This window comes from Cavia porcellus, unplaced genomic scaffold (assembly GCF_034190915.1).
Source record: "Cavia porcellus strain 051 isolate PalLab524CR breed Dunkin Hartley unplaced genomic scaffold, mCavPor4.1 scaffold_16, whole genome shotgun sequence".
Classification (NCBI taxonomy): Eukaryota; Metazoa; Chordata; class Mammalia; order Rodentia; family Caviidae; genus Cavia; species Cavia porcellus.
This window is the reverse complement of record NW_026947499.1, coordinates 26,228,488-26,251,359: the sequence shown is the minus strand read 5'-3', so window position 1 is coordinate 26,251,359 and position 22,872 is coordinate 26,228,488. Positions and strand designations below refer to the sequence as shown.

Sequence of the window (22,872 nt, the reverse complement as noted above, 5' to 3'; positions counted from 1 at the left end):
TACCTGGAGTAGTAAGACTCCACACCCAGGGCCTCACGCACACTGGTAATGTGCTGCTCCAGAACCGAACTGGTTGCTGTTGGCAGCGTGGCACTGCTCCCAGCCTGGAAGTCACTGGAGCTCTCCACCGCGTTGTCACCCAGGTAGTACTCGTGAAACTTCAGGATGCCTGAAATGAGGCAGGCACAGCCATTGTCAGACATAGTTGGGATGGCAGTAAGAAGGCTGGAAAGCAGGGATAGGAATGCTTTGTGACTTCTTTGTCAAACATTCCCTGTAAGGAAATCCCAAAACCTAAGATCCCAAGAGGGCTTGCTGAGCTGAGGTCAGTGCCTTTTTACAGCCTTTACCACTAGGTTTGGTGTCTGAAGCTCGGGAATTCAAGATGCAGCTTTTGCTTCTGATGATGTGTTCAGAAGCTAATCAGGACTACTTCTCCTATATTTCCAAACTGATGCTTTTCAGAAGCACCAGCCTTTCAGGATCAGTCCCTGAGTGTGCCTGGATAAAATGAAATCTCAGACAAAAAAATAATTAGCTAGGTAAAAATTGTATCACAAAAGACATTTCATAACAGCAAGTCAAAACAAACATGTAGTATAAGGGCCAAATAAATCATTTTAAGTAATTTTTAAATAAGATCAACTGGTCAATGATCATTAATGGATTAAAAGAGCAAAAAATGAAGGCCCTGAGAAATGGAAGCTATTCACAGTGGTTTTCTGGCAATAAACATAGGCTGTATTCTCAAACAGTAATGAGGTGTGTCAGCCCTGGAAAATGCTGGCCCTCTCTGATTGGATTAGAGGCTCCAGTGAAACCTTCAGAGTCTCATTAAAAGCAAAGAGGAACAAAAAAAGAAACAATAGCAGCCTCATTACACATGGCTCATTATTACAAGGATCTGGATATACCACCTGTCAAATCATGTCCCTAAGATGTAACAACAAAGAAAGAAAGAGTCTGACACCCCCCAGTTGTCAGCCTCTACCTCCTGTGTGCTGGTGCCCCTCTGGGAGTGGGGCTCCACAGGGGCTGACAATTCACTCACCAGGTCACCAATAAAACCACAACTTAAAACTTTTAGCATAAAAAGGCCAGAGATAAGAATGTCCTTTGCGGAAAACACATTAAAACATAGAAACAAAAGGACAAAGATTATAAACAATAATACTGAGACACAGATCACACAGGCACAAGGGCTCAAGCCCAAGAAGCATCTGGGAGCTGTCATGCAGCCATCATTTTTTTTTAAATCAAAGGGAAAGAAACATAATCAAGAAAATCTTGTCAATTCTCCCTGGCAGTTGAACTTTTTACAGATATTCAAGAAGGCCATTCTTCAAAATTCCCAATTATAAGATCCACTTCCCCAGTCAATAAACTCTAATTGGATCTGGTATGTCTCCAACATGGTAAAGCCATCAGCATTTTATTATGCAAAAAATATGGCCCTTACAGCCAATTAGTGGTTCTGTATTTAGTAAAACTGTTACATCCTGAACATTTAATGCCAATTTAATCAAAGGAGATTTTTACTTCTAAAACTGATTTTCAATAGAACTAGTTTAAAAAAGTTCTATTAAATTCAGAAATTTCAAGCTTAAGACTTATTTATAAATAGTGAGAACTGCCATTATCTTTTAGTTGCTTTAACTTCACCATGACAAAAGATCACAATTATTAAATCATATCTAGAAAAAACTCATTAAGACTTGCAGTCTTTGTTTATTAGCTAATGAGCAACAGCTGCCTACAAATGGGGTGGCGTGTGAAAGGTTAGTCTTCCTTGACAAATGCTCTCACATTCACTGGCAAAGAGTAATAATTTCTTGGGAGAGTGAGAAAGTGGGGGTGTCTTATTAACTGAATTCCCACAATAGCTGAGGTTTCACTGGAATCTGACATCAGTTCCCAAGTCTGGTCTATGACGATGCTTCTCCTGCTCTGCCACTGGATTTTCTTAGGGGCTGCATCTTCTCTGCCCAGTTCCCACCGTGATCTCACCTGCGCCAGGAGCAAGCAGCCAACTATACAGGTACCCTGCAGCCAAAGAGTAGTAAAGCACAAGTCCTCGCTGGCCATTAACCATCTCTAAGATCTGATCGATGGTAACTGGGGAGTAGGGGTCCGAGTCCTGTTGTCCTGTTTGTCGTTCCACCAGCAGGTCAGCAAATGCCCTTGTCCGACCTCTTTCTGCCACAGCTAGGGCTTCATCAAGGTGGCCTAGGAGACAAAAGTACAGGCTGAAGGAGTGCACTGTCAGCATAGCAATTCACAGAGGGCCATGGGGTATGGCCATCAGATTTTGGATAATGCCTCAAAAGCCTCTGCTCTGTAATATGTGACAGGTTTGCATCCACACTGTTGTTCACCTTTAACTCCCTACCTCTGTCGGTGGGTGCAGAGTTCACTCAAAGAACCTCACATGACCAGATTCAGCTAGACTTATTGCATGCCATCTAAGTCATTTGGCCTTCCTCTGCCTTGCAACCAGCACAAGAGCCAGCCTAGCTCACAGCACTGTGCCCAGCCCTGCCTGTCCTCTGCTCCACAACCCCAGCTCTTCCTGACCTGGTTTCAAACAACTCCTACTGGATTCATCTGGTTTTCTAGGTGCTCTGAGTTCTTTTCACTTTCCTGATCCCCAGTGATTCTCACCTGGAGTTGCCATATGAGATCTGTGGGATATATCTCCTAATCTTTCTCGCTACCCTAGATACAGCCCCTTTGGCCCCAAATTATAGCTCCAAGTCTTTACACACACCTGTGGCTCTCTTGGGGTACCTTCACTTTTCACTGCAATTGTCTCAAAAAGGAGGAATTGTAATAGCTGTGCCACCTACTTTCAAGGACTGCTGCAAAGATTAAGTGATCCCTCTATACCAATATGCCTGGCAGGTGTTGTCTGTAGACAGGTGGTACCGTTGCTGTTACAATCCTTACTCATTCCATTCTGGGCTCCCACATACTTTCTCCTCTTCTAGTCCCTATGGGCAGCGAGCTGAAATTCTCAAATTGCTATTCCTTTAAAATTTCAAGCAGAGTGTGGCAGCACATGCCTGCAATCCCAGCACTCAGGAGGCTGAGGCAGAGGATTGCCATGAGTTCAAGGCCAGCCTGAACTACATAGTGAAATCCTGCCCTCCCACAAACAAAACAAAACAAATAACTTCCTCTTTTAAGCTTTTCCTTAATCTTTCAATCCAACTTCTACTCCAATGTCCTCTAATAAACTAGTCTGTAATTTAGTTTAAAATCTGGCATACTTATGTAAAAACACACAAAAAAGAAAGCTGTCAACTTTCAAGTGGGGAATGTTTGTAAGTGCTGAAGGAGGACAGTGCAGAGGATTAATGTGCATCATAAATATAAATACAGAGGAGTTGGTAGAACTATGCCCCAAAGAGAGCAGGCAGAAGCAGGAGCTCTGACTACGCTTCCAGAATGACTCCCTTCTTGCATTCCAGCATCGGTAGAAAGAGAATTTCTCAGAGGTTATGCAAATGTATGATTTTACTCTATTAAGTTATTAACTGGAACAGCAGGGACAATTTCTGTGCACATTGGAAAATTGGTCCCAAAGTGCTAGACAAACTTAACACTGTGATTATAGTAGATAATAAATTATAATCCCAGGAAATGAATACATTTAATTCTTCAAGGGGAAACTTGAGTATTCCTATATGTACAGCAAAGAATATGTTATTGAAAAGGCTTCTGCATCCAACTTGAAAGACTTCGTGTCTGTGAATACCTTCTGGGAAGATGCAAGTAATAGAAGCTAGAAAGGACCGAGTGTGATAATTAAGGCCAAGGTAAAGGAGGGAAACTGCAGGCTCTCCAGTACCATGGAACATGCAGGTCTGGGAGGATGATCTCTGACTGCGTGTGTGTCACAGTTCAGGGGACAGGCCAGAGGATACAGACCTTTTCAAAATGGCAACACTGAAGGAAGTGTGGCTGAGAAAACAGAAAGGGGCCAAATACCTTCTTAGGGACATGCCCAGAGTCAGAGGCTTGAACCAGGTGTTAGTGGAGCTGAGAACAGGTACGGGAACACCTGAGTCAGGTTTCTAGGCCTCCTGGCCAGGCTGCTTTATTTCTCAGCATCTGAGTTTTTCTATCTTAGCACCTGCTGAATTACACTGGACTCACTGACTCTTACCACTTGATAGGCAAAGACTACTTTAATTATAAACCCTTAGCACACAGTAGGCGCTCTGCCAATCTTTCTTGAATAAATTAACAGGTATTCAACAGAGGACTGTGATTTCACAATCTAATGTGACAACAAACCACACTTCACCACAGCCTGTGCATGCAGATGCCCCCGCCTCACCCCCATGAGTGCAAGAATCCCTAAAGCCTCTCACCCAGGCTGACCAGCACCCGCTGCAAGGCCTGGTAGGATGAAGTCTGCAGGTCAAAGAGGGAGAGCTTGTAGTCTGTGCTCAGCTGTGCCTCGTGCCGGATTGTTTCAAACAAGGCTGATGCCCTGTAGAGCTGTAAGCAGAGGTGGAGAATGTGATTGTTTCCCAAAACAAGAAACAGCTGATTAAGACTAGTGATGATTTTTTTTCTCATACTTTAGTGCAAAACCTAAACATTTTTTTAGGTTTGAAAGGTGGGCCTTGTGGATCTGAAGGGATGTCACATCATCCCCAGTAAATTATACAATCAATTTTTGTTGACTGATAAGAACTAAAGACTAGGGATATAGACTTATGGTCTGAAGGATATTTTTAAAAATTAGCTATTGATACAAACAAGTTTTGTATTTTTCTTTGCATTGCTGGCAATGGAACCAGATTTTGCGCTTGTTAGACAAGTGCTCCATCACTGAGCTTCACCTAAGCCATTTTTATTTTATTTTGAGACAGGGTCTCACTAAGTTGCCCAGGCTGGCCTTGAACTTATCATCCTCCTGCCTCAATCTCCCAAGTAGCTGGGATTACAGGTGTGTGCCACATCACCTGGCTAACAAGTAAAAGTTTGATTAGAACAAAAAGCTTTCTTCTTGTTATCAATTGACTATCACCATTACCACCAGGCCTCAGAATGTGGAAGGATAAAGACAGACAAGGACAAGAGTGGGGATAGGTGTAGCAGAGACGTCCTGGAGATAGATGAGGTCAGGGTAACAGCAAAAGACACCTGGCTGGAGGTGGGCCAGCACTGTGGAGCCCAACCATCATTGCCCTCTGTAGGGACAGGTCTTTGGTGGTAACATGGACACCTTCAGAACAGACAGACATGTGGGCTGGGAGGGCAGTGACTGGCAGTCCTAACAGAGACCCTTTCCCTGCTGCTCTAAATTACACACAGTAAAAAAAACTCCAGAAGACTACAACAGTGTGGCCAGGAGAGAGCTCAGAGAGAGGAACATGCACCTAACTCTGCCACTGATTCGCCACATGAATTTTGGAGACTCTGAGCCTTGTTTCTTTCCCTCAACAGAGGGGGCAGTTATCACTTAATCTCACAGAGCATTTTGAGGTATGAGTAGAAGCACTGTAAAATTTGTGAATCAGTACATCAATACACAAGAGGTGACTGAAATATATGATGTATGTTTAAATTTTTAAAATTACCACAGAGACACATTGTCATTAATGCCCCTCAAAATATTCCCCCTTGCTCAAACACATTTATTTCATGGTTTTCACCACCATTTGAAGCAGTTCCAAAGTCCTTTTTTTCTTTTGGTACAGGGATCAAACTCACAACCTCATGCTTGCCAGGCAGGCACTTACACCATTGAGTTAAATCCCCAGCCCTTGTAAGTTGTTTTTCATGAGTGTCTTTCAAGGTATGATCAAATCCAATAGAGTGCCATCCAATAGAAAGAGAGGCTCTTAAAAACGTTAGTGTGTCCTCAACCACTTTATCCATTAGGTCTGGCACCATGGACTTCTGGTTACTCTCAAAAGTCAAGTTGAACATAAGAGATGTCTTAGTATCTTTTTTCTCATTGTTGAGATAAAATAAATGACACCCAAAGTTAAAAGAGGAAAGGGTCATTTAACGCGCAGTTTGAAGAGGTTTCAGTGCATAATCAGCTGGCTCCAAGGTATGGTGGGCTTGGAGACCAGTCATGGCATGCAGAAAATAGCAAAGCAATGAGCAGGTGAGACACGACTCTTTTTCCCATTGTATTTAGACTGCTGGGATCAGGGTGGTGCCAAGCCAATTAGTGGATTTAGCAATCACACTCCTTTAATCATAATATCACACACTACATTTAGCCACCTCTGAAAAAAGCCTAAAGCTATATGAGGTTTTGGGGGGACATCTAGACACAAACCATAGCAAAAGGTTAAAGATTTTCAATTAATTCAGGACATTGAGGCAGCCATGATGGTGTAAATAAAGCTACTCACAGAGAAGGACTTCTAGAACTGCTTCAGAAAGTGGCAAGAACAGTGTGACAACTGTGTTCAAAGCAAGGGGGAGTGTTCTAGAAGGCACTGATAACAATATGTGTTTTATGGTAATATTTTTAAAACCATATTTATTGATTATATCTCATATATTTTAATTTTATAGCCAGGATAGTATAGAATTATTTAAATTGACTTTACTAGTTTTAAAAATATTATAAAATATCCTAACATTTCAGGATGCTATGGAACAATTTAGTCATGTCATATCCTCAACTCTTGTGAGCATCTCCAGAGAGGAACCCCACTGTGGTCTCATCCCCTGTCCATCTAGCATCAATGCCACAGTGATCACTCAAACATGAGCTGGCCAAGTGAATCAGTAGTCACTTCAGTCAATCCTCTAATGTAACGAAGACATCTGTAACTCTATGGATCTCCCTAATCTCTGAGGTTAGGATGGCAAGGGACTGCCCGTAAGCTCTTTCTGTACATGCAGCAACACACACACACTGTAAGAGACAGGGAGAGAGAAGTTCTACCTGTTGTTATAACAGAGATCTACCAAGACATTCAATCCAAAAATTATGTACTTTTGTTTTACCTCTGTATGTTGATTTCATAGTGAAGTTTAATGTAAAGTAGCAGCTGACAGTACAAGAATTCCAGAGACATTATTGAGAAATTTAACACTTGAGTGAACAAGAATCTCTACTGATGTGAAAGCTCAACACTTCTAGGTTGGTGCAGGCTGGAAATCCTGTGTGTCAACCCATAGGAAGAGGTCAGCATGTCTGATAAATGTCATCAATACTGAGATTATCACTCTCAGGTCTTTCACATTTCTGGGAAAAAAACTCCCCTTGGGCCAAGATGCTCGTGCTCACCTGGTGTTGGGCCTCCTCCAGGTTTCCACTTGCCCAAAGGGATAGGCCAAGACCATGGCGAATTTTTGCTTCATCTTCTCTTCGGCCTAGTTGCTCAGCTAACCTTAATCCTGAAACCAGATAGAGAAATGTAAATAAACATAAAAGACAGATAATTCCTGTCTTATCCTGCTGATGAGTCCTAGAAGGTAAGTTTGCTTTGAGTATATGTCAAGAATGTTAACAACCCCACTAGGGAAATAGCAGGATGAGAGCCAAATTAGGCAAGACAAAATAAGCATTCTTTTTAAACCCCATGGTTGGTAGCCACATTTGCAGAACACTCAGAGATGTCCCAGTGAGCGCTTCAGTGATGGTTATCATCAAGAGTCAGGTTTGCAGGGCAGGTGAAAACACTAAAACAAATGAACCTTAACCTGATGCCCTCCCAGATGTGAAATCCTTAGCTTTGCAAATAAAAACTGCTGGCTGATAAATTCATCTATTCTTAATCTTTAGTTGGCAAAAGCTTTTTCTAACAGTCAAGTACAGAAGCTAAGATAACACTTCTTCCTATCTCATTGCACAACACCCAATCAGTGCTGATGAGGGACACACGATGCACTTCTGAAAGCAGAACGTGCATGAAGCTGACCCTGCTGCTGTTACTGATACTTCTGACACATCCCATGCTCTATCTGCTTTTTCTGTTAAAGCCTGAACTTTGATGCACCTCAGTGGGGTTACATTTAAGTCGAAAGCCTTAAATGAAACTGTCCTCATTGTAATAGCCTTCAGATAGAAACCTGCAGTCTGGGTCACTTACCCACAGCAAGCTTCTGGGTTTCAGGACACCAGCAGCCTCCGGGGCTTTGTGTGAGTTACAGCTGAAGGCAATCATTTATTGTATTGGTCACTAAACTGTTCTTAGCACCACTTTACCCTCATTATCCTGCTATCTGTGGAGAGAAGTGAGCTGGTTCAGAAGCCAGCCAGCACAAAGGCACACACACAAAGAAAGGGTTTCCTTCTGATCTAAGTCAGGGGTCTGGGAGACATCTCTAGCATGCTGGGTCTGTGCAATTCCTGCTTTGAAAAGTTAACAGTCACTTGAGAGGCTAATAAGAGTGTTACTCAGTTCAAGCTTATAAAATATTATGCATTTCAAAATGCATGTAATACAAAAAAACTTAAAAAGAGCATTTTAAGTTTAAATTGTGTCCTTGGGTAACACAAGTAATACTTGCAAACAATTCACCCTTTCAAACACTTCACAGAATGAGAACACACATGAAAGATGTTATTTCTTGAGAGAAAACCAAAAGGGTAATTTCAACAAACTAATGAGATTGATTTTTTTTTAATGTAGACATCCCTAACTGATCTCAGTTTGTAAGTCAGAAATAAAAACCTACAAACCAAGCCTTCCTTAGAGGGCATGAACTGTGAGAATGGGGACTTTGCTTGGATGTGGCTATATTCCCAACATGTAAGCCATCAGCTGGCCACTACGTAGAGGCTCAGAGAGGACATGGTATCTGACCCATCCCGCACATTTCTGGGTTGGCCTTTAGGAATCTGACTTACCCATTCAGGTCTCTCAGACTGATTGCAGAACTTCAGGTAAATCACTAAATTGCTGCAGTCTCCCTTTCTTTATTTGCAAAATGAGAACTGGGCAAAACTAAGTTCTTTAGCCAGAGGTAGCCATTCAAAATTACCCAGAAAGCTTGTTCAAGGAGATCTGAACAATTTCAACCAAGAAATTACATTGTACAGGGAAAGGGGTAGGGGTACTAATTAGCAGCTACTCGCCGCTGGAGACAGGAAAAAGCACTGGGGTGACTTCCATCAGAACCACTCCTTCCACTGCAAGATGTGTCACACTCAACTTAGAGCACTCAGAAAACACTTTCCAGCTCACAGCTCATGAGCAGATATACGCGGTTTGGCCACCGAGGGACATAAGGAACTGGCTGCAGGATGTCATCACACAGCAAACATTGTGGAGATGCTATAAGACTTAAAAACTATAAGAAACAAAAATGAACTAGAGGCTTTTTAATAACTATTGAGTTATGTTACAATGTCTTGGGCAACTGGCTGGTGCATAGAAACACTATCTCAGGAAGCAGAAAAGTTGTCAGATGCTGGATCTGAATTTAATAATTTTCACAAATTCAACTTAGAAAATCATCCATAGATTGCAGGAATTTTACTGAAGTTAAGTTTCAGGAAACCCAAAGCTACCAGTCATATTCAGTGAATTGAGGCAGAGCCCCTCATAGACTAGGAGCCAAACAAGGCTTAGGCAGGGGCTTGCAGCCTTCCTGGACTTCTCTGCTCCCAGGTTGGTGCCATGCCTGGTCTGCACAGAGGACAGTGAATCATCAGGCCTTTGTCCATTCTCTACTTGGCTTCCCAGCTGGGGCTCAGGAGTAATGAGGAATCTGTTCTTGTGTGATTGGAAGTAACTGCATACAGGGTCTCATTAGGTTCTTGGAGTCAGAGCACCCAGGTGGAGCTCCACCCTGAGTAATTAGCCACATGGTCAGGAAACAATTGGAACATGACATGTGTTGCACTTCTCTGAGCTTCCAGTAACTAAGTTGAAAAATGAGAATAAAAAGATATATTTTTCCCTTAATCACAGCACTCAGGAGGCTGAAGCAGGAGGATTGCTGCCAAGTTTGAGGCCAGGCTGGGTTATGTAGTGAGTTCAAGGCCAGCTTGCACTATAACGCAACACCATGTTTCAAAAAGAAGAGAGAGAGAGAGAGAGAGAGAGAGAGAGAGAGAGAGAGAGAGAGAGAAACATATCTCTCAAGTTTAGTTTAAGAATTAAAACAGATTAAATAAATTATATATGCAATTTGGAAATTACACTAGAGTTTTTGCTTGAAATCAGTAACCATAGCCTTGTCCTAGGAGCTCAGAACAGCAAGTCTACATCTACCCCCTCATCTGGGGGTATCCAGTGTGCCTGCGGAGGGTTCCCTCGAGCCAGGGGCCAAGACTTGTTTAAAGAGGTGGAAGGCAGGCAAACTTCTGTGACATTTCTGCTTTGGGAGAAGGGAAGCACCCAAGGACCAACTATACAATTATCTGTGCACAGATAATTGATGGAACTTGATAGCAAAACCTGATAGAACTTGATGGAAGAGGAAGAGAAGTATCCAGTTGCCAGTCTGCTTGGAACAAGACTCTATCATAGGGGCTGGAGATTTAGCTCAGTGGCATAAGCACCTGCCTGGCAAGCATGAGGTCATGAATTCAATCCCTGGTACAAAAAAAAAAAAAAAAGACTTTACCAGGGTAATAAGCCCTGGTAAGGAACCCTAGTTGAATACTCAAGTGACTCTCAGATGAATGCTTATGGGTTAGACTCTAGCTATCATATCAGAAGTGATGTCCATAAAGAAATATTTTTTGGGTCTTTTTGAGACAGGGTTTCACTGTGCAGTTCAAGCTGGCCTTGAATTCACTTTATAGCCAAGGCTGACCTCTAACTCACAGTGATTCTCCTGCCTCAGCCTCCTGAGTTTTGGGATTACAAGTGTATGCTACCATGCCTGGCCATCGGTACAATTTTGATCTGATTTAGATATTGTCAATGCAGACAACAGAATTTGGAAAAGATGATTTTGTACCTCTGATTTAGACCCTTACAATGATTAGATCTTACTTGATTCAGTCTGTGTGACATGTGTTGTTCACTCAGTTAAAGTGTTCTGAAAACAGAGTTATCAGTTCCTTGGGCAATCATTAACAGTAGATGCTGCCACTGAGAAAGATGACCTGAGTCCAGAGAAGTGGGTAAGATATTACAGAAAATCAAACACCTTATTTTTATCTGTAGACATAGTTGATAAAGGCAACTGCGATTCTGGAATTGAAATGACAGTGTGGCCTCTGAGACACTTACTCCACATAGAGGTGGCCACTCAAACTGCATATTTGTCCCCAAGTCTTAAGAGACCATAGCAGGCCTTCCTACCTACCTTCCTGTAAGTACATGACCGCCTGGGAATAGTTCTGCAAGGCATGATGGGTCCTTCCAAGGCTACTATAGGACACTGTCTTGGCCACTAAGTCGTTCATCTGTGCAGCGATGCTCAAGTGCTGTTCTTGGTAGACCACAGCCCTTTCAAAGGTGCCCAGGGACTCATATGTCAGGCCCAGGTTCCCATAGGCTCGCCCCTGGCACGTAGGGTTATTAGTTTCCTCGGCTATCTGCAGATCAAGCTGGTGGTACTGCAGGGCTGTATCATACTCCCCCATCTGCTGGTAGACGCCCCCCAAGCCACAGGCTGCATCACTCTCCAAGGCTCGGTCTTTCATCTCTCTAGCAATGTTCAGCTGGCGTTCAAGGCAGGAAATGGCTTGTTCATAATTCCCTAATTGGCTGTGCAGACTTCCCAGCTCTCCATAGGCCTGGGCTTTATTGAAGGCCTCCCCAAGTTCATGGGTGACCACAAGCCTCTTTTCAAAGCACACAAGGGCTTGCTGCAAGCTCCCCATTGCCCTGTGGGGATGTAGACAGAAAAGCAATGATATTATTTCGTGCAGGTGCAGACATGCTAAAGCCCCTGAGAAAATGAAAAGCATTTGTCACTGTCACTTACTATAGAAGCTCTTAACTCCTCTTCTAGCTAAAATCTATCATGTGCCCTTAGAGTGAGATGCAGAGGAATTTCATAATCTGGAAAGCAATTCAAAAGTCATCCCTTAGTGACCTTCCCAAGAGCTTGAGATTCAATGGGATATATACCCCAGAGGAAACATAAAATATATTAATAGGCACAATGATAGCAAGTGAACTGTTTGGTTCTTCAGGCCTCCCAATTTCCACTGCTGCTTAGACTATGTTTTTGAAATCACTTTACAGTAGCTATAAATCTTTCACCCTGAGCTTCTTAGAGCACTATGTGGGTGATGATTTAGTTTGACCCTTGCCCTTCCTCCACTCTAGGAGCCCCAATCCCTTCCCTGTCTGGTGAGGCCATATATTCTGCAGACACAGGCACCTTCTTCAGTTCCCCACATTTGGGACAAAAGCATCCTCTGGCGGACAGTGTGTCTTTTTATGCTGTTCAGAGCTGACATGATCAGAGTAGAAAGAGCATGGATTTTGGCGGCAAACCAAACTAGTTGTATAGGCACACACATTTCTTTCCCTAAACCTCAATTTCTGGTGATAATAAATCCCCCATCCCATAGCAGCTGATAGATCATCTTGTACAGTAACACAAGATTGCTGAAACTATTAAGATACCTATGCAAGGAGCCTAGCATGATGCATAGAATACAAGACAGGCTTATTTGCTCCCTCAATTATCAGGTAGCTTTTCCGAAAAGCAACACAAGGAGGGTCCAAGTAAACGGAGTGTCCCAATGTTGTACTAATAAGCATATTCATAAAATATTGAAGGTATTCAGAAAAGATCAGTGATGCACCTTCCTATCTCTGTTAACTCTTTATCCTTCTTATTTTAAAGTAGTCATGAAAGTTCTGCATTTGGAGACAGAGAGCCCTAGGTTTGATCCTCAGCTGTCTCTTTTAAACCTTTTAAACTGGGTAATCTTAGGTATTCACCTAACCACTCTGGGTTTTAGTTTCTTTTTTTGAGAACACAAGAGTAATAATATTGCTTGACTAATTCAAAGGCTTACTGGAGGAATCTAGTGAGATATGTACAAAAGTGCTTTGTAGTTAATAAATTGCTTTGCAGATGTGTAGTTGCTATTACTGTTGCCCCTGTTCTTCTTGCAGGTTTATCTATCTCAATTGTCTTGTCATTTTACCTGTGTCCATTTCCTAGACCCCGGTAAGCCTTGGCTTGGTCTTGCATACGATTCAGACTCTGGGCAACAGATAAATACTGCTCATAGTATTTGATGGCTTCCTCATAGTCACCCAGGGCCTCATAGCAATCCCCAAGGTTGCCATAGGCCCGGCCTCTGTCGAGCACTGACTCATTCCCACTGAGCTGCTGTAGCATGGCCAACTGCTGCTCAAAATAGCCAATGGCTTCTTCCATCACGTTCATATTCATCTTTGTGATACCCATGTTGCCATAGACCTGTGCTTCTAGACTTGGATCCTTCAGCTTCTGCCCCAGGTCTAGCTGCTCTTCGTAGCACTTGAATGCCATTGTGTATTTTCCCAGGGCCATGTAGACAGCAGCCAGGTGCCCATGAGCTCTGCATTCACCTGGCAAGTCACTCAGCTCCTGATATACCTCTAGTTCCTGTGTGTGATAACCTAAGGCCTTGTCATACTTCTGGATCATTCGGTATGCCGTGCCCAGTGCTGCATATGCACTGGCCTCCAGTCTTCTGTCCTTTACGTGGTGAGCTAAGCTCAGCTGCTGCTCATAGAATTTTATTGCACCATTTATATCTTTTTTACAAATGAATATATCACCTAAGTTCCCTAGGGCTCGAAATTTAGCCTGGGAATTATTCAGGGACTGAGCTAGGGATAACAGGTACTTCTGACACTCTTCAGCTTTGCTGAAATTCAGCAGAGCCTTGAATGCTAGGCCTAAGTTGCAGTAGGCTTTTGCTTGGCTCAATTTATCATGAAGGTCTTTGGCCAGGGCCAGATCCTGCTCATAGTACTTTACTGCCTCCTGATAATTTCCAAGGCAATAATGGGCATAGCCAAGATTGTGGCAGACCTTCCCCTCTCCTTCCATGTCTTGAAGGTCAGGAGCCAGCTGGAGATACTGTTCATAATAGGGAGCAGCCTGGTCATACTCTCCCCTAGAGCAGTGGAAGTTTCCCAGGTTGCTGAGGGCCCGGGCCTCGCTTTGGATGTCTCGAAGCTCCCGGGCAATGTTCAAGTGGTTCTGATAGTGCTGCAGGGCCCGGTCATGGGCACCCAGGGCCTGGTACGCCACTGCAAGATTCCCATGTGTAGATGCTTGTGAGGCACGGTCATTAACCTCCATGGAGATCTGCAACTCCTGTCGGTGGTACTTGACCGCCTGGTCATACATGCCCAGTGCGTTGTAGGCATTTCCCATGTTCCCATAGGCTCGACCCTGGGCAGCATAGTCGCTGAGTTCCTGGGCAATGCACAGGTGAGTCTTGTGGAGTTTCAGTGCTGTATCATAATCACCTTTCATCTGGTGTATGATTCCTAAAATACAGAATGGCAGAACAGAAAAAGATGAGTCATTTAGGAAAAAAATGTCATTTTCCACTTGATTTATAGTAAATACAACCCAGATGGATTAAAGAATTTAAAATAACAGAAGGTAGAATTAAATATTTATCACTTCTCCAGAAAAAGGGTAGCTTTCTAAGCTTCAAAATAACAGAGAAAATAATCAACAGATTTGATTACAAAAATGTGAATTTTTGTAGTATAAATATCTGAAAAGAAAAACACAACACTGGAAAATATGTTAATTATATATGAAAAAGTTTAACAGCTATTGTGAGTAAAGATTTCATTCAGTTTTACTTAGAAAAAAGAAATCAAAATCCCAATTTATTAAAACAGGCAAAGAACTATAAATGTTAGCAGACAACTCACATCCAAAGAAATACAAAGAGTAACCATAGGGAAATGCTAATTTCCTTTAATAATCCAAGAAATACAAAATAAGAACCCTGAAGTACCATTTTACTACTACTAAATTAACAAATAAGAATTTTAAACACTCTCTATACTAATGAGGTTGCCCTGAAACTGGTGAACATATCAATTGCTAGATATATAAGTAGGAATAATCTCTGAACAAGAAGCCTGGGGAGAAGTACCAATGTGGCCTGGTCTGACCCACAGTCTGGCTCAAGGGAAAGCATCCTAAGAGATCAGCCAGCAGGCACACAAGCTAATGGATAACAATCTTCACTGTAGCATTATACATGAGTGGAAAACCATGTAATGCCAAACTCTGGGGGCACTGCATGAGCACATTTTGGCATGTCAACTCAATAGAGGATTATGCAGTTATTAAAAAGGTAATTATGAAGACTATGCAGATAAATGGGGTAAAATATTCTTACAATGAAATTAACTGGAGAAAGCAGGAAACAATGCTGCGTGCTCAGAGTGACAACTAGGAGGATGAATGTGCGCACATGGACAAGACCTGCAGGGGAGTATGCAAAGTAAAAAATAGCTGTCTTGCTAGGTGAAGGAATTTGAGTGATTTTTCTTCCAAGATTTCTTGTAATTATGTAATATTGCTTTTACAGTAGGCAATAGTAGTGCTTCAAGCACTCTCATAAACTATGCTATTGCTATGAAGCTAAACTACTGTTTTTACAAGCAGTTCAAACTGAGGTCTATGATACATATCTTAAACATCAAGTACTGTAGTTCCAAATGAGGGATGTCATGAAGATAACTTGGAGTGGGGGCCCTTTTTAAATATGGAGGAACCCAGTGTGCAAACAGACTCCTTGCCTTTGGTTTTAAACACACTTTTCTGTGGGCATATGAGCTTTTCAATGATGACCCACAGAAACACAAAAACTCAAAAACACCAGGATGGAATACTATGATAGCATTAAAAAGAGTGAATTATGTATTAACATGGAAAGAAATTTATTTTAAGGGACTATGTCACAAAACAATACATTTTAATAACTTTAATAGAGTACTGTATACACATTCATGTTTACGCCTGTACATATAGCATAAAATTTATGTAAATGTTAATAGTAGTAATCTTTGGTTGGTGGGATTTTAGGGTGTTTCCTTTGTCTTATTTTTAAGAATTTTTTATAATGGTGCTGGGCGTTGGTGGTCCATGCCTATAATTCCAGCAGCCAGGAGAGGCTGAGGCAGGAGAATCACTGTGAGTTTAAGGCCAGTTTGGGCTACAAAGTGAGTTCAAGTCCAGCCTGAATTAGACCTGAACTTAAATAAATAAATAAACAAAATTTCTTATGATGGACACATAACTCTTGGTTTAAAAACAGTTTTTCTTAACAAAACAAAATACTTCTGATCCAACTAGAGAAGTAGCATTCCTGGGGATTGACATTTACATCTCTAAAATGGGGGTCAAAATATCTGCCCATTCCAGAGTCGTTGGTAAAGGCCGAGTCTGAGCTGGGGAGAGCAGCAGGAAGGCCTGGATCTTCTCATAACTCCTTTTCCCACTCTGAAGCCTTGGCAAAGATTGTGCCCTTTTGCTTTTTTATTTTTTTGCAATGACTTATTTTTTCAGTATCCAGGGTCTTGGGCATGCTAGGCAAGCATTTCACACCTCCTCACACATACCATTGTTTCCGGGGGACTTACATTCTCAGTCCTTTTAAGATTTTTTATTTTGAGTCACGATCTCACTATCTTGCCCAGGCTAGCCTCAAATTTGAGATCTTCCATTCTTAACCTCCCAAGTAACTAGGAATCCCCAGTAGCTATAAAGACAGACGTGTTCCACCACACCTGCTTATGATGAGGTTTTTTGTTTTGTTTTGTTTTTTGGTCTTTTTGAGACAGGGTTTCACTATGTATTTCAAACTGGCCTTGAACTCCCTTTGTAATCCAGGCTGGCCTTAAACTCACAGTGATCTTCCTGCCTTAACATCCTGAGTGCCAGGATTACAGGCATGCACCATCACGTCCAGCCTACCATGATTTTTTTTAATTCAACAGAATCACATGTTGGTTTCTAAAATGATAAGAGGAAGCAAGGGATGAGAGGCTTACAGAGAAGCAGTCAGAGGCTGCTTGGTTTTCATGTATGCCTTCCTCCACCATGACCAAGGCCTTAGGAGCTCCCTACCCACCTATAAGCTCAAGCTGTGCCCCATCCTACAGCGAACTGGCTAAGTGTCAGGAAGGCACACTATAACAGAAAAGGTACAAGATGTTAGTAAATATCCAAAGTCTTTTTTAACAAGCCTCTGGCTCCCTTTGCATTAGTCACTTAACACTTGTGAGTGTTTGCTTTTTTGTTGTTGTTTATTTTTTTAAAAATTTTTTTAAGTCTTTGGCTCTTTTGTTTTCTTAATAATACGGTCAGGTCACACTCATTTAAAATAAATTATTTGACAAACATACATAATATGCTCTGTAAACTATGTTTGACATGGTATTTACAGAGTGAGAGAAAATGAAGGAATTGTTTCTCTTGCTCGCTGCATCTGGGCTGGTTGACAGGGAGCAGTTGGGATAGCAGTGGCTACCCAAGGCTCAGAGATCAGCGAAGACAACTGCCTGCTGGTTACAGCAAAATGATCTGATCGCCAGCCAGCTTCTCAGGCACTCTCTGTCTTCTGTGGTTATCTTCTCATCTTACCTTTCTATGTGCTTCTAAAGAATCAGAGCGGAATGCCCAAAACAAGGACTTCTTAACGCAGACAAGGGTGAGAGAAGGTAAATGTGGCTGAGCTGGGCAATATTTCATCTGCCCTGTGTCCCCACCATCCCAGCAGCGGCTGCCAGCCTGGAGAATCCTGACCAGAACATTACACACTCTTGGCAGCCTTTCTCTTTGTTGAGGCAACATAAAAGCAGCCCGAGAGCTGCCAGCAGAGTGGCTGCACATGCTGAGGAGATAATCTGCAGACCCTCCTTCCCTTTAGAGACCACAGCTTGATTTTCCAGGGCCATCACTCAGATGAAGACTTACAGAGGGCTTGTCAGCAGGGGCGCACTAGGTGACAACGGGCTGCAGGGAGGGGAATTAAATGAAGATTAGTGGGGCAGAAGATCCTCACAAAGACGTGTGGAGAAAAGAAACCTGGCTATGAATTTATACATCACCTCAGCAGGCCTCCACCTCAGGGTCACTGCCATGGGAGTAGTCACGCCTACTTCAAAGGGCTGTGATGGGGGCCTGGGAAATGGTGCTGAGAAGTGGCTAGCATAAGAGCTAGGACATACGAAGTGCTTGGTACTGTTTGCTTATATGATTAACTACTGCCAGCAGAGACCTAGGGAGGTGGGACTAGGGCAAACCACGCTGAAAAGAATGCTACTAAAAGTAGAACACGGCATTTTGCTGGGAGTTCTACTTGCCTTTTCTCTTGGGAATTCTTTGAAAGAAGGGCCTCGGTGACTTTCACAAACAACGGAAAGTCTTTTCTCATTTACTGGGAATGTTACTGCTGTGATTACTAATAATGCACACCCAGTGGACCTTTAGGAACTGACCTGTTCTTTTCCTCTGGCTTCAAGCAAACCAAGTTCTGCTCCACCCATACCAAACCACCAGCAATCCTCAGAGGACACACAGGGTCTGAGCACTTGAACTTAGTAAATGACATGAGCAAGGCTAGTAAGAGGAGGTGAGTGGCAGTTTTGAGGCAAGACCTCTTAGACCCCGGTACCCACAGCTGTACAAACCTGCACACTTCCCAACAAGCAGGGGGCAGGAAGAAACTGCTCTTAGTCATGCTAGGTGTGATGAAATGGCAGCTGTGCCTTATAAGGTTATCAGTCAGAAGTACATATGGAAGTATTTATAAATGAAACAGCATGGTGTCTATGGTTTGCTTTAAAAATACTGTGGTGCAGTAGTAGAGAGGAAGAGTGAGAGCATATATGTTTATGAAAATAGATAAAACGAGATTAGCAAATGTTAATAATTTGGCTATGAGTATGTGGGGGTTCATTATACTGTTCTATGTGTGAAACCTTCCATAATAGAGAGTTAAACAATACAGATGGGCAGAGATGGGCACAGAGTGTTCAAGGGAAAGTCGCCACGAGGATCCATTATCCTCACCCTAACCTTCTTACCTTCCTGGATCCTCTCTTTCTCTCAAATTTTCATGGAGTTTTCCCACATTGTTTGTTGTTGTGCAGTATTGGCACTGGAACCCAGGGCCTTTCAACTGAGCTTCATCATCAACTTTTTATTATTATTATTAAAATTTGAGACAGGGTCTCTGCAATAAAAAGGGTTGGGAATCTAGTTCAGAGGTACAGCATTCCTGGGCTCAATCTCGGGTGCCAGAAAAAAAATACCGCAAACTTGGGGGAAAGGAGGAGGGGCAGACTGGGTTAGTAAATAGATGCCTGGAACCAAAGGCAAAGTACTTTGTGCTAGAAGTGCAACCAACTAGATGTTTTATCTAACACATTTTCCAATGAATATTTATGTCTGGAGAGAAGTACCTATGATGTTTTATAAGAGAAGACAGTAAGAATGTACTTTTTACATAGCAGATAACTGGAAAATTACTTAACATAATAACATCAGCTACAAGCATCTTCTAGATAGGTAAGCTCTTCTAATAACCCTCACTGTGCTTGGCCTTCTACTCCACAGTCTCATTGGTACCTGAAAACAGTCCTGCAAGGTTGTGTTGTGGTCACAGAGACTTAGATGCTTCCAGAATTTACTTAGGCACTCGGAGGTCTAAGGGCAGCTTTGGCCCTGCACCTACCTGACTGAGGAGCCCACACTCTGCCTGATGCCCTGCTTCACCCTTGTGGCTAAAGGTAGATATGATTCTTGCCTATTTCTTCTCTATCAACGTTAGCACACTGCTTTGTGGCAAACTAAGCCGTGGCAGGTATATGTGAACAGAGTAATGGTATGGCTAAATCTGTATCCAGGGAGCAGAGAAGTGTACATTAGAGACCAGAAAATCTTAAGAGACTTAGGGCTGAAGGAAAAGCAGCAGATGTAATCACACCCATGGAAAACTCCTGGCCATCATGAGTCTATTCTGCCATCCTTTAACTTAATCACACTTGTCTACTTTTTCAGCCAAACCCACCAGACTCTGCTAGTTCCTTGGGAGGATAAATGAAGTCACAGGTCTGTTATCTTTTTTTGCTTCAACAGCAGTTTAGGATGTTTTATCTTTGGTGACTTTTAGAGTTCGTGGCATGTCCTTCCCAGATCTCAACTGCCCTTTCCTTCTCTTCTGACTCTAAGAAGTCTGCTAGAATAGGAGGAAGGAAATTACTGCAGGAAATTACTGAAGGAAATTATTCTTCCCTCCTACAAGCACTCTCCTTAGACAACAACTTTTTTTTTTATTGGAGTCTTGTGGAAATACAGCAGACCTCAATTCTACTCCTCAAGGTTTCCCTTGAGAGACAGTTCCTCTGTGGTCCCTTCTTGCCACTGTTCCTAAGGTTTGGATAATCCTTGCTGGTTGGGAGGCTGAGGACAGAGGACTGCAAGTTTGAGTCTAGCCTAAGCAATTTTGTAAGTCCCTGTCTCAAAATTAAAAATAATTTTCTTTAAAGGTTGGGGGCATAACTCAGTGATAAGAGTCCTTGTCTAGCACACACAAGGTCCTGGGTTCCAGCCTCAGCATTGAAAAAAGAAAAAGAAGAGTAGGAGGAGTAGAGAAAGAAAAAGAAGATTTAGTTCCCTAGAACCCAATATTATTTCACTGGACTCATCCATGGTTCCACTTCCTACATCTCTTAGATGTTTAAAAACCAAGACTGCAGGTGAATAGCTCAGAAATTCCCTCAGCCTGTGTGCTGTAAATCCTGCAGTGATGGGAAAGATTAATTATGCCATGAAGCGGGAGAATTAATAATTAAACAGATTAAAAAGGAGGTGGCTGGAGAGGGGTACTCAAGTGATGGATGATGCAGGAGGAAGTGTAGGCACATTCACTCCCAAAGGCTCTGGCTCGGTCACTGTGTGAGAGAACTTGGTGGAAAGCCCAGAGCAAGGTGAAAAATCTGCTGGGCCTGCCTGGCCAAGCCCTGCCATTAGTCACTGTTTGGAAAAGGCAAAGAGTGCCTGGTTTTCATTCTGGATCACAATAAGAGGTGGGAGGTACCCTCATAAGTGAACAATGCAGAGAATGTGAAGAGAGCAGTTCCAAAACAAAACACTTCTTTTGTTCCAGGGTTGGGGAGAGACACTGAAGTGCTGAGATAGCAGCTTCTGTCCTCACTGAGGCTGAGGCCTGGGAGTTGGATCAGTCCACCCCTCCCTGAGCACTTCGCTGGGTCCCTCAGCCTTGCAAACTGTTGGCCAGTCACAGTGGCATATATATGCAGCTGGACCTGCTTTTCTGCCTTTCTTGGTTTGGATTGCCTTTCCTCCCTGGCTGTGGTAAACTTTACCAATGTCCCTACCATCTGGTTCTTTTCTATACCCGGATGTTTATTTCCCTATTTGTGAGAAGGTAGGCATGACACAGAGACTTGCTTTGCCTGAGGACACATTAGAAGTGATGTGTTACTGCCAGGCAGCAGTGGATTTTGCTGTTGCTCATTTGTGATATTGAGGAAGTGAAACTAAGTTTTTACATTCACTGGCATCCCAGTCCTCCTTACTTTCTTTTAAGTCTTGAGACAGAGTCTCACTAAATTACTAAATTGCCCAGGCTGGGCTGGAAGTTGCGATCTTCCTGCCTCGACCCCTCAGAGCTTGGATTACAAGTGTGTGCCACCACACCCAGATGATAGCAGGTCTTAAGAACTAGAGTATAATATTCCACGTCCTCTCTTGTCCTGCTTTGACTGTAGAAGCCGTATGTTCCAGATGGTGCCACCATAGGAAAATGGACCCCTAGCAGGCCCAGATTAGTGAGCTGCCCCTGAGGACTGCAGGATTTGTATGAGTAAAATACTTTATTGTTTTGGATTATCAAGATTTGGGACTGTTACTATTGTAGCAGAAGCTAGTGTACCCTGATGAATGTGTCCTATCAAGTTTGCAATCCCTTGTCACAGCTTCCAGTATCATTATGTATCCTAACAAAGTCTGTGAGAGAAGAGACATCTATTAATAGAAGCCCCCTGATCAGGGAGCTTTTGAGGCGCCTGTATCTCAGGATGCACTAAACTTTAACCCTGGATCTAGTACACTACTAAAATATGTAACTTTACTTTGGACTCAAACAAAATAGGCTTAAGTGAATTCAGGATTACCATTATGCCCTCGAGGTTAGTTTTTTTTTTTTCAATTAAAGTTTGCTATTAGAATAGTACATTGAAATCTACTATAATATTTGCTGTGAAATTTTATTTCTGTCATACATTTTGTCCTCAGAATCCTCTACATAGAAGGCTCTTGAGAGTATTCTTTTAGAATTCAGCTCTCCTTCCCCTGAAGAATGTTATGTCCTATCTCTTAGGTAATGAGAGATACACGCTTCTCTTTTTACTTCAGCCCTCAGGAAGCTCTGTTTCAAATATGAAATTAGTATAACATCTGTCAGCCCTTATATACTGCATATTTGAACTCCTTGCCCTGGTCTTGGTTTATTTCCCTCATGCTGATTTTTCTATTTTTGTTACATCATCATTTGATATAGTAAGGTAAGTAAAATTCTTTCTGGAATGAAACAAATTATAAACAGACCAGAAATGAAAAACCCCTTTTCTATCCATTATATACGCAGCCAGCTTGGTCCTGGTAATCTACCTATATCTTCCTGCCATGTCATGTGACCTGCCATGCTCTGCTGCATGAGCTCTAGAGGTCCCCCCCCCCCATGGGAGGTGATCCACTAGTTTTATGAACCAAGAAGTATCAGTTACTTGGAGACAGTGCTTTATGATAAAAATGCTGGTACCAGAACTATAAAACCCTTCTTTTAGCTTTATTCTTTGCTGTCACTTGTAACAAGGCAAGTCACTACTTCTGGCTTCTGGTTTTGATGTATCTCAGAAGCCATTTTGAAAGTTAAGCAAAATGGCAAAAGCTTTCGTTTTCTAGGGT

At 42.5% G+C, this 22,872-nt stretch overlaps 1 protein-coding gene across 8 annotated transcripts in view; it reads right to left on the bottom strand.

Moving 5' to 3' along the window:
- The window catches only part of Ttc28 (tetratricopeptide repeat domain 28), a 693,050-nt gene that overhangs the window by 101,276 nt on the left and 568,902 nt on the right, over window positions 1-22,872 (bottom strand). For all 8 annotated transcript variants that reach the window (XM_063227059.1, XM_063227060.1, XM_063227061.1 and 5 more), the window contains 6 exons: window positions 13,055-14,396; window positions 11,251-11,774; window positions 7,271-7,380; window positions 4,377-4,506; window positions 2,008-2,226; window positions 4-169 (listed from right to left, as the gene is read on the bottom strand). In XM_063227059.1, the coding sequence (XP_063083129.1) occupies window positions 4-169; window positions 2,008-2,226; window positions 4,377-4,506; window positions 7,271-7,380; window positions 11,251-11,774; window positions 13,055-14,396 (2,491 nt within the window). The remainder of the gene's footprint in view (window positions 1-3; window positions 170-2,007; window positions 2,227-4,376; window positions 4,507-7,270; window positions 7,381-11,250; window positions 11,775-13,054; window positions 14,397-22,872) is intronic.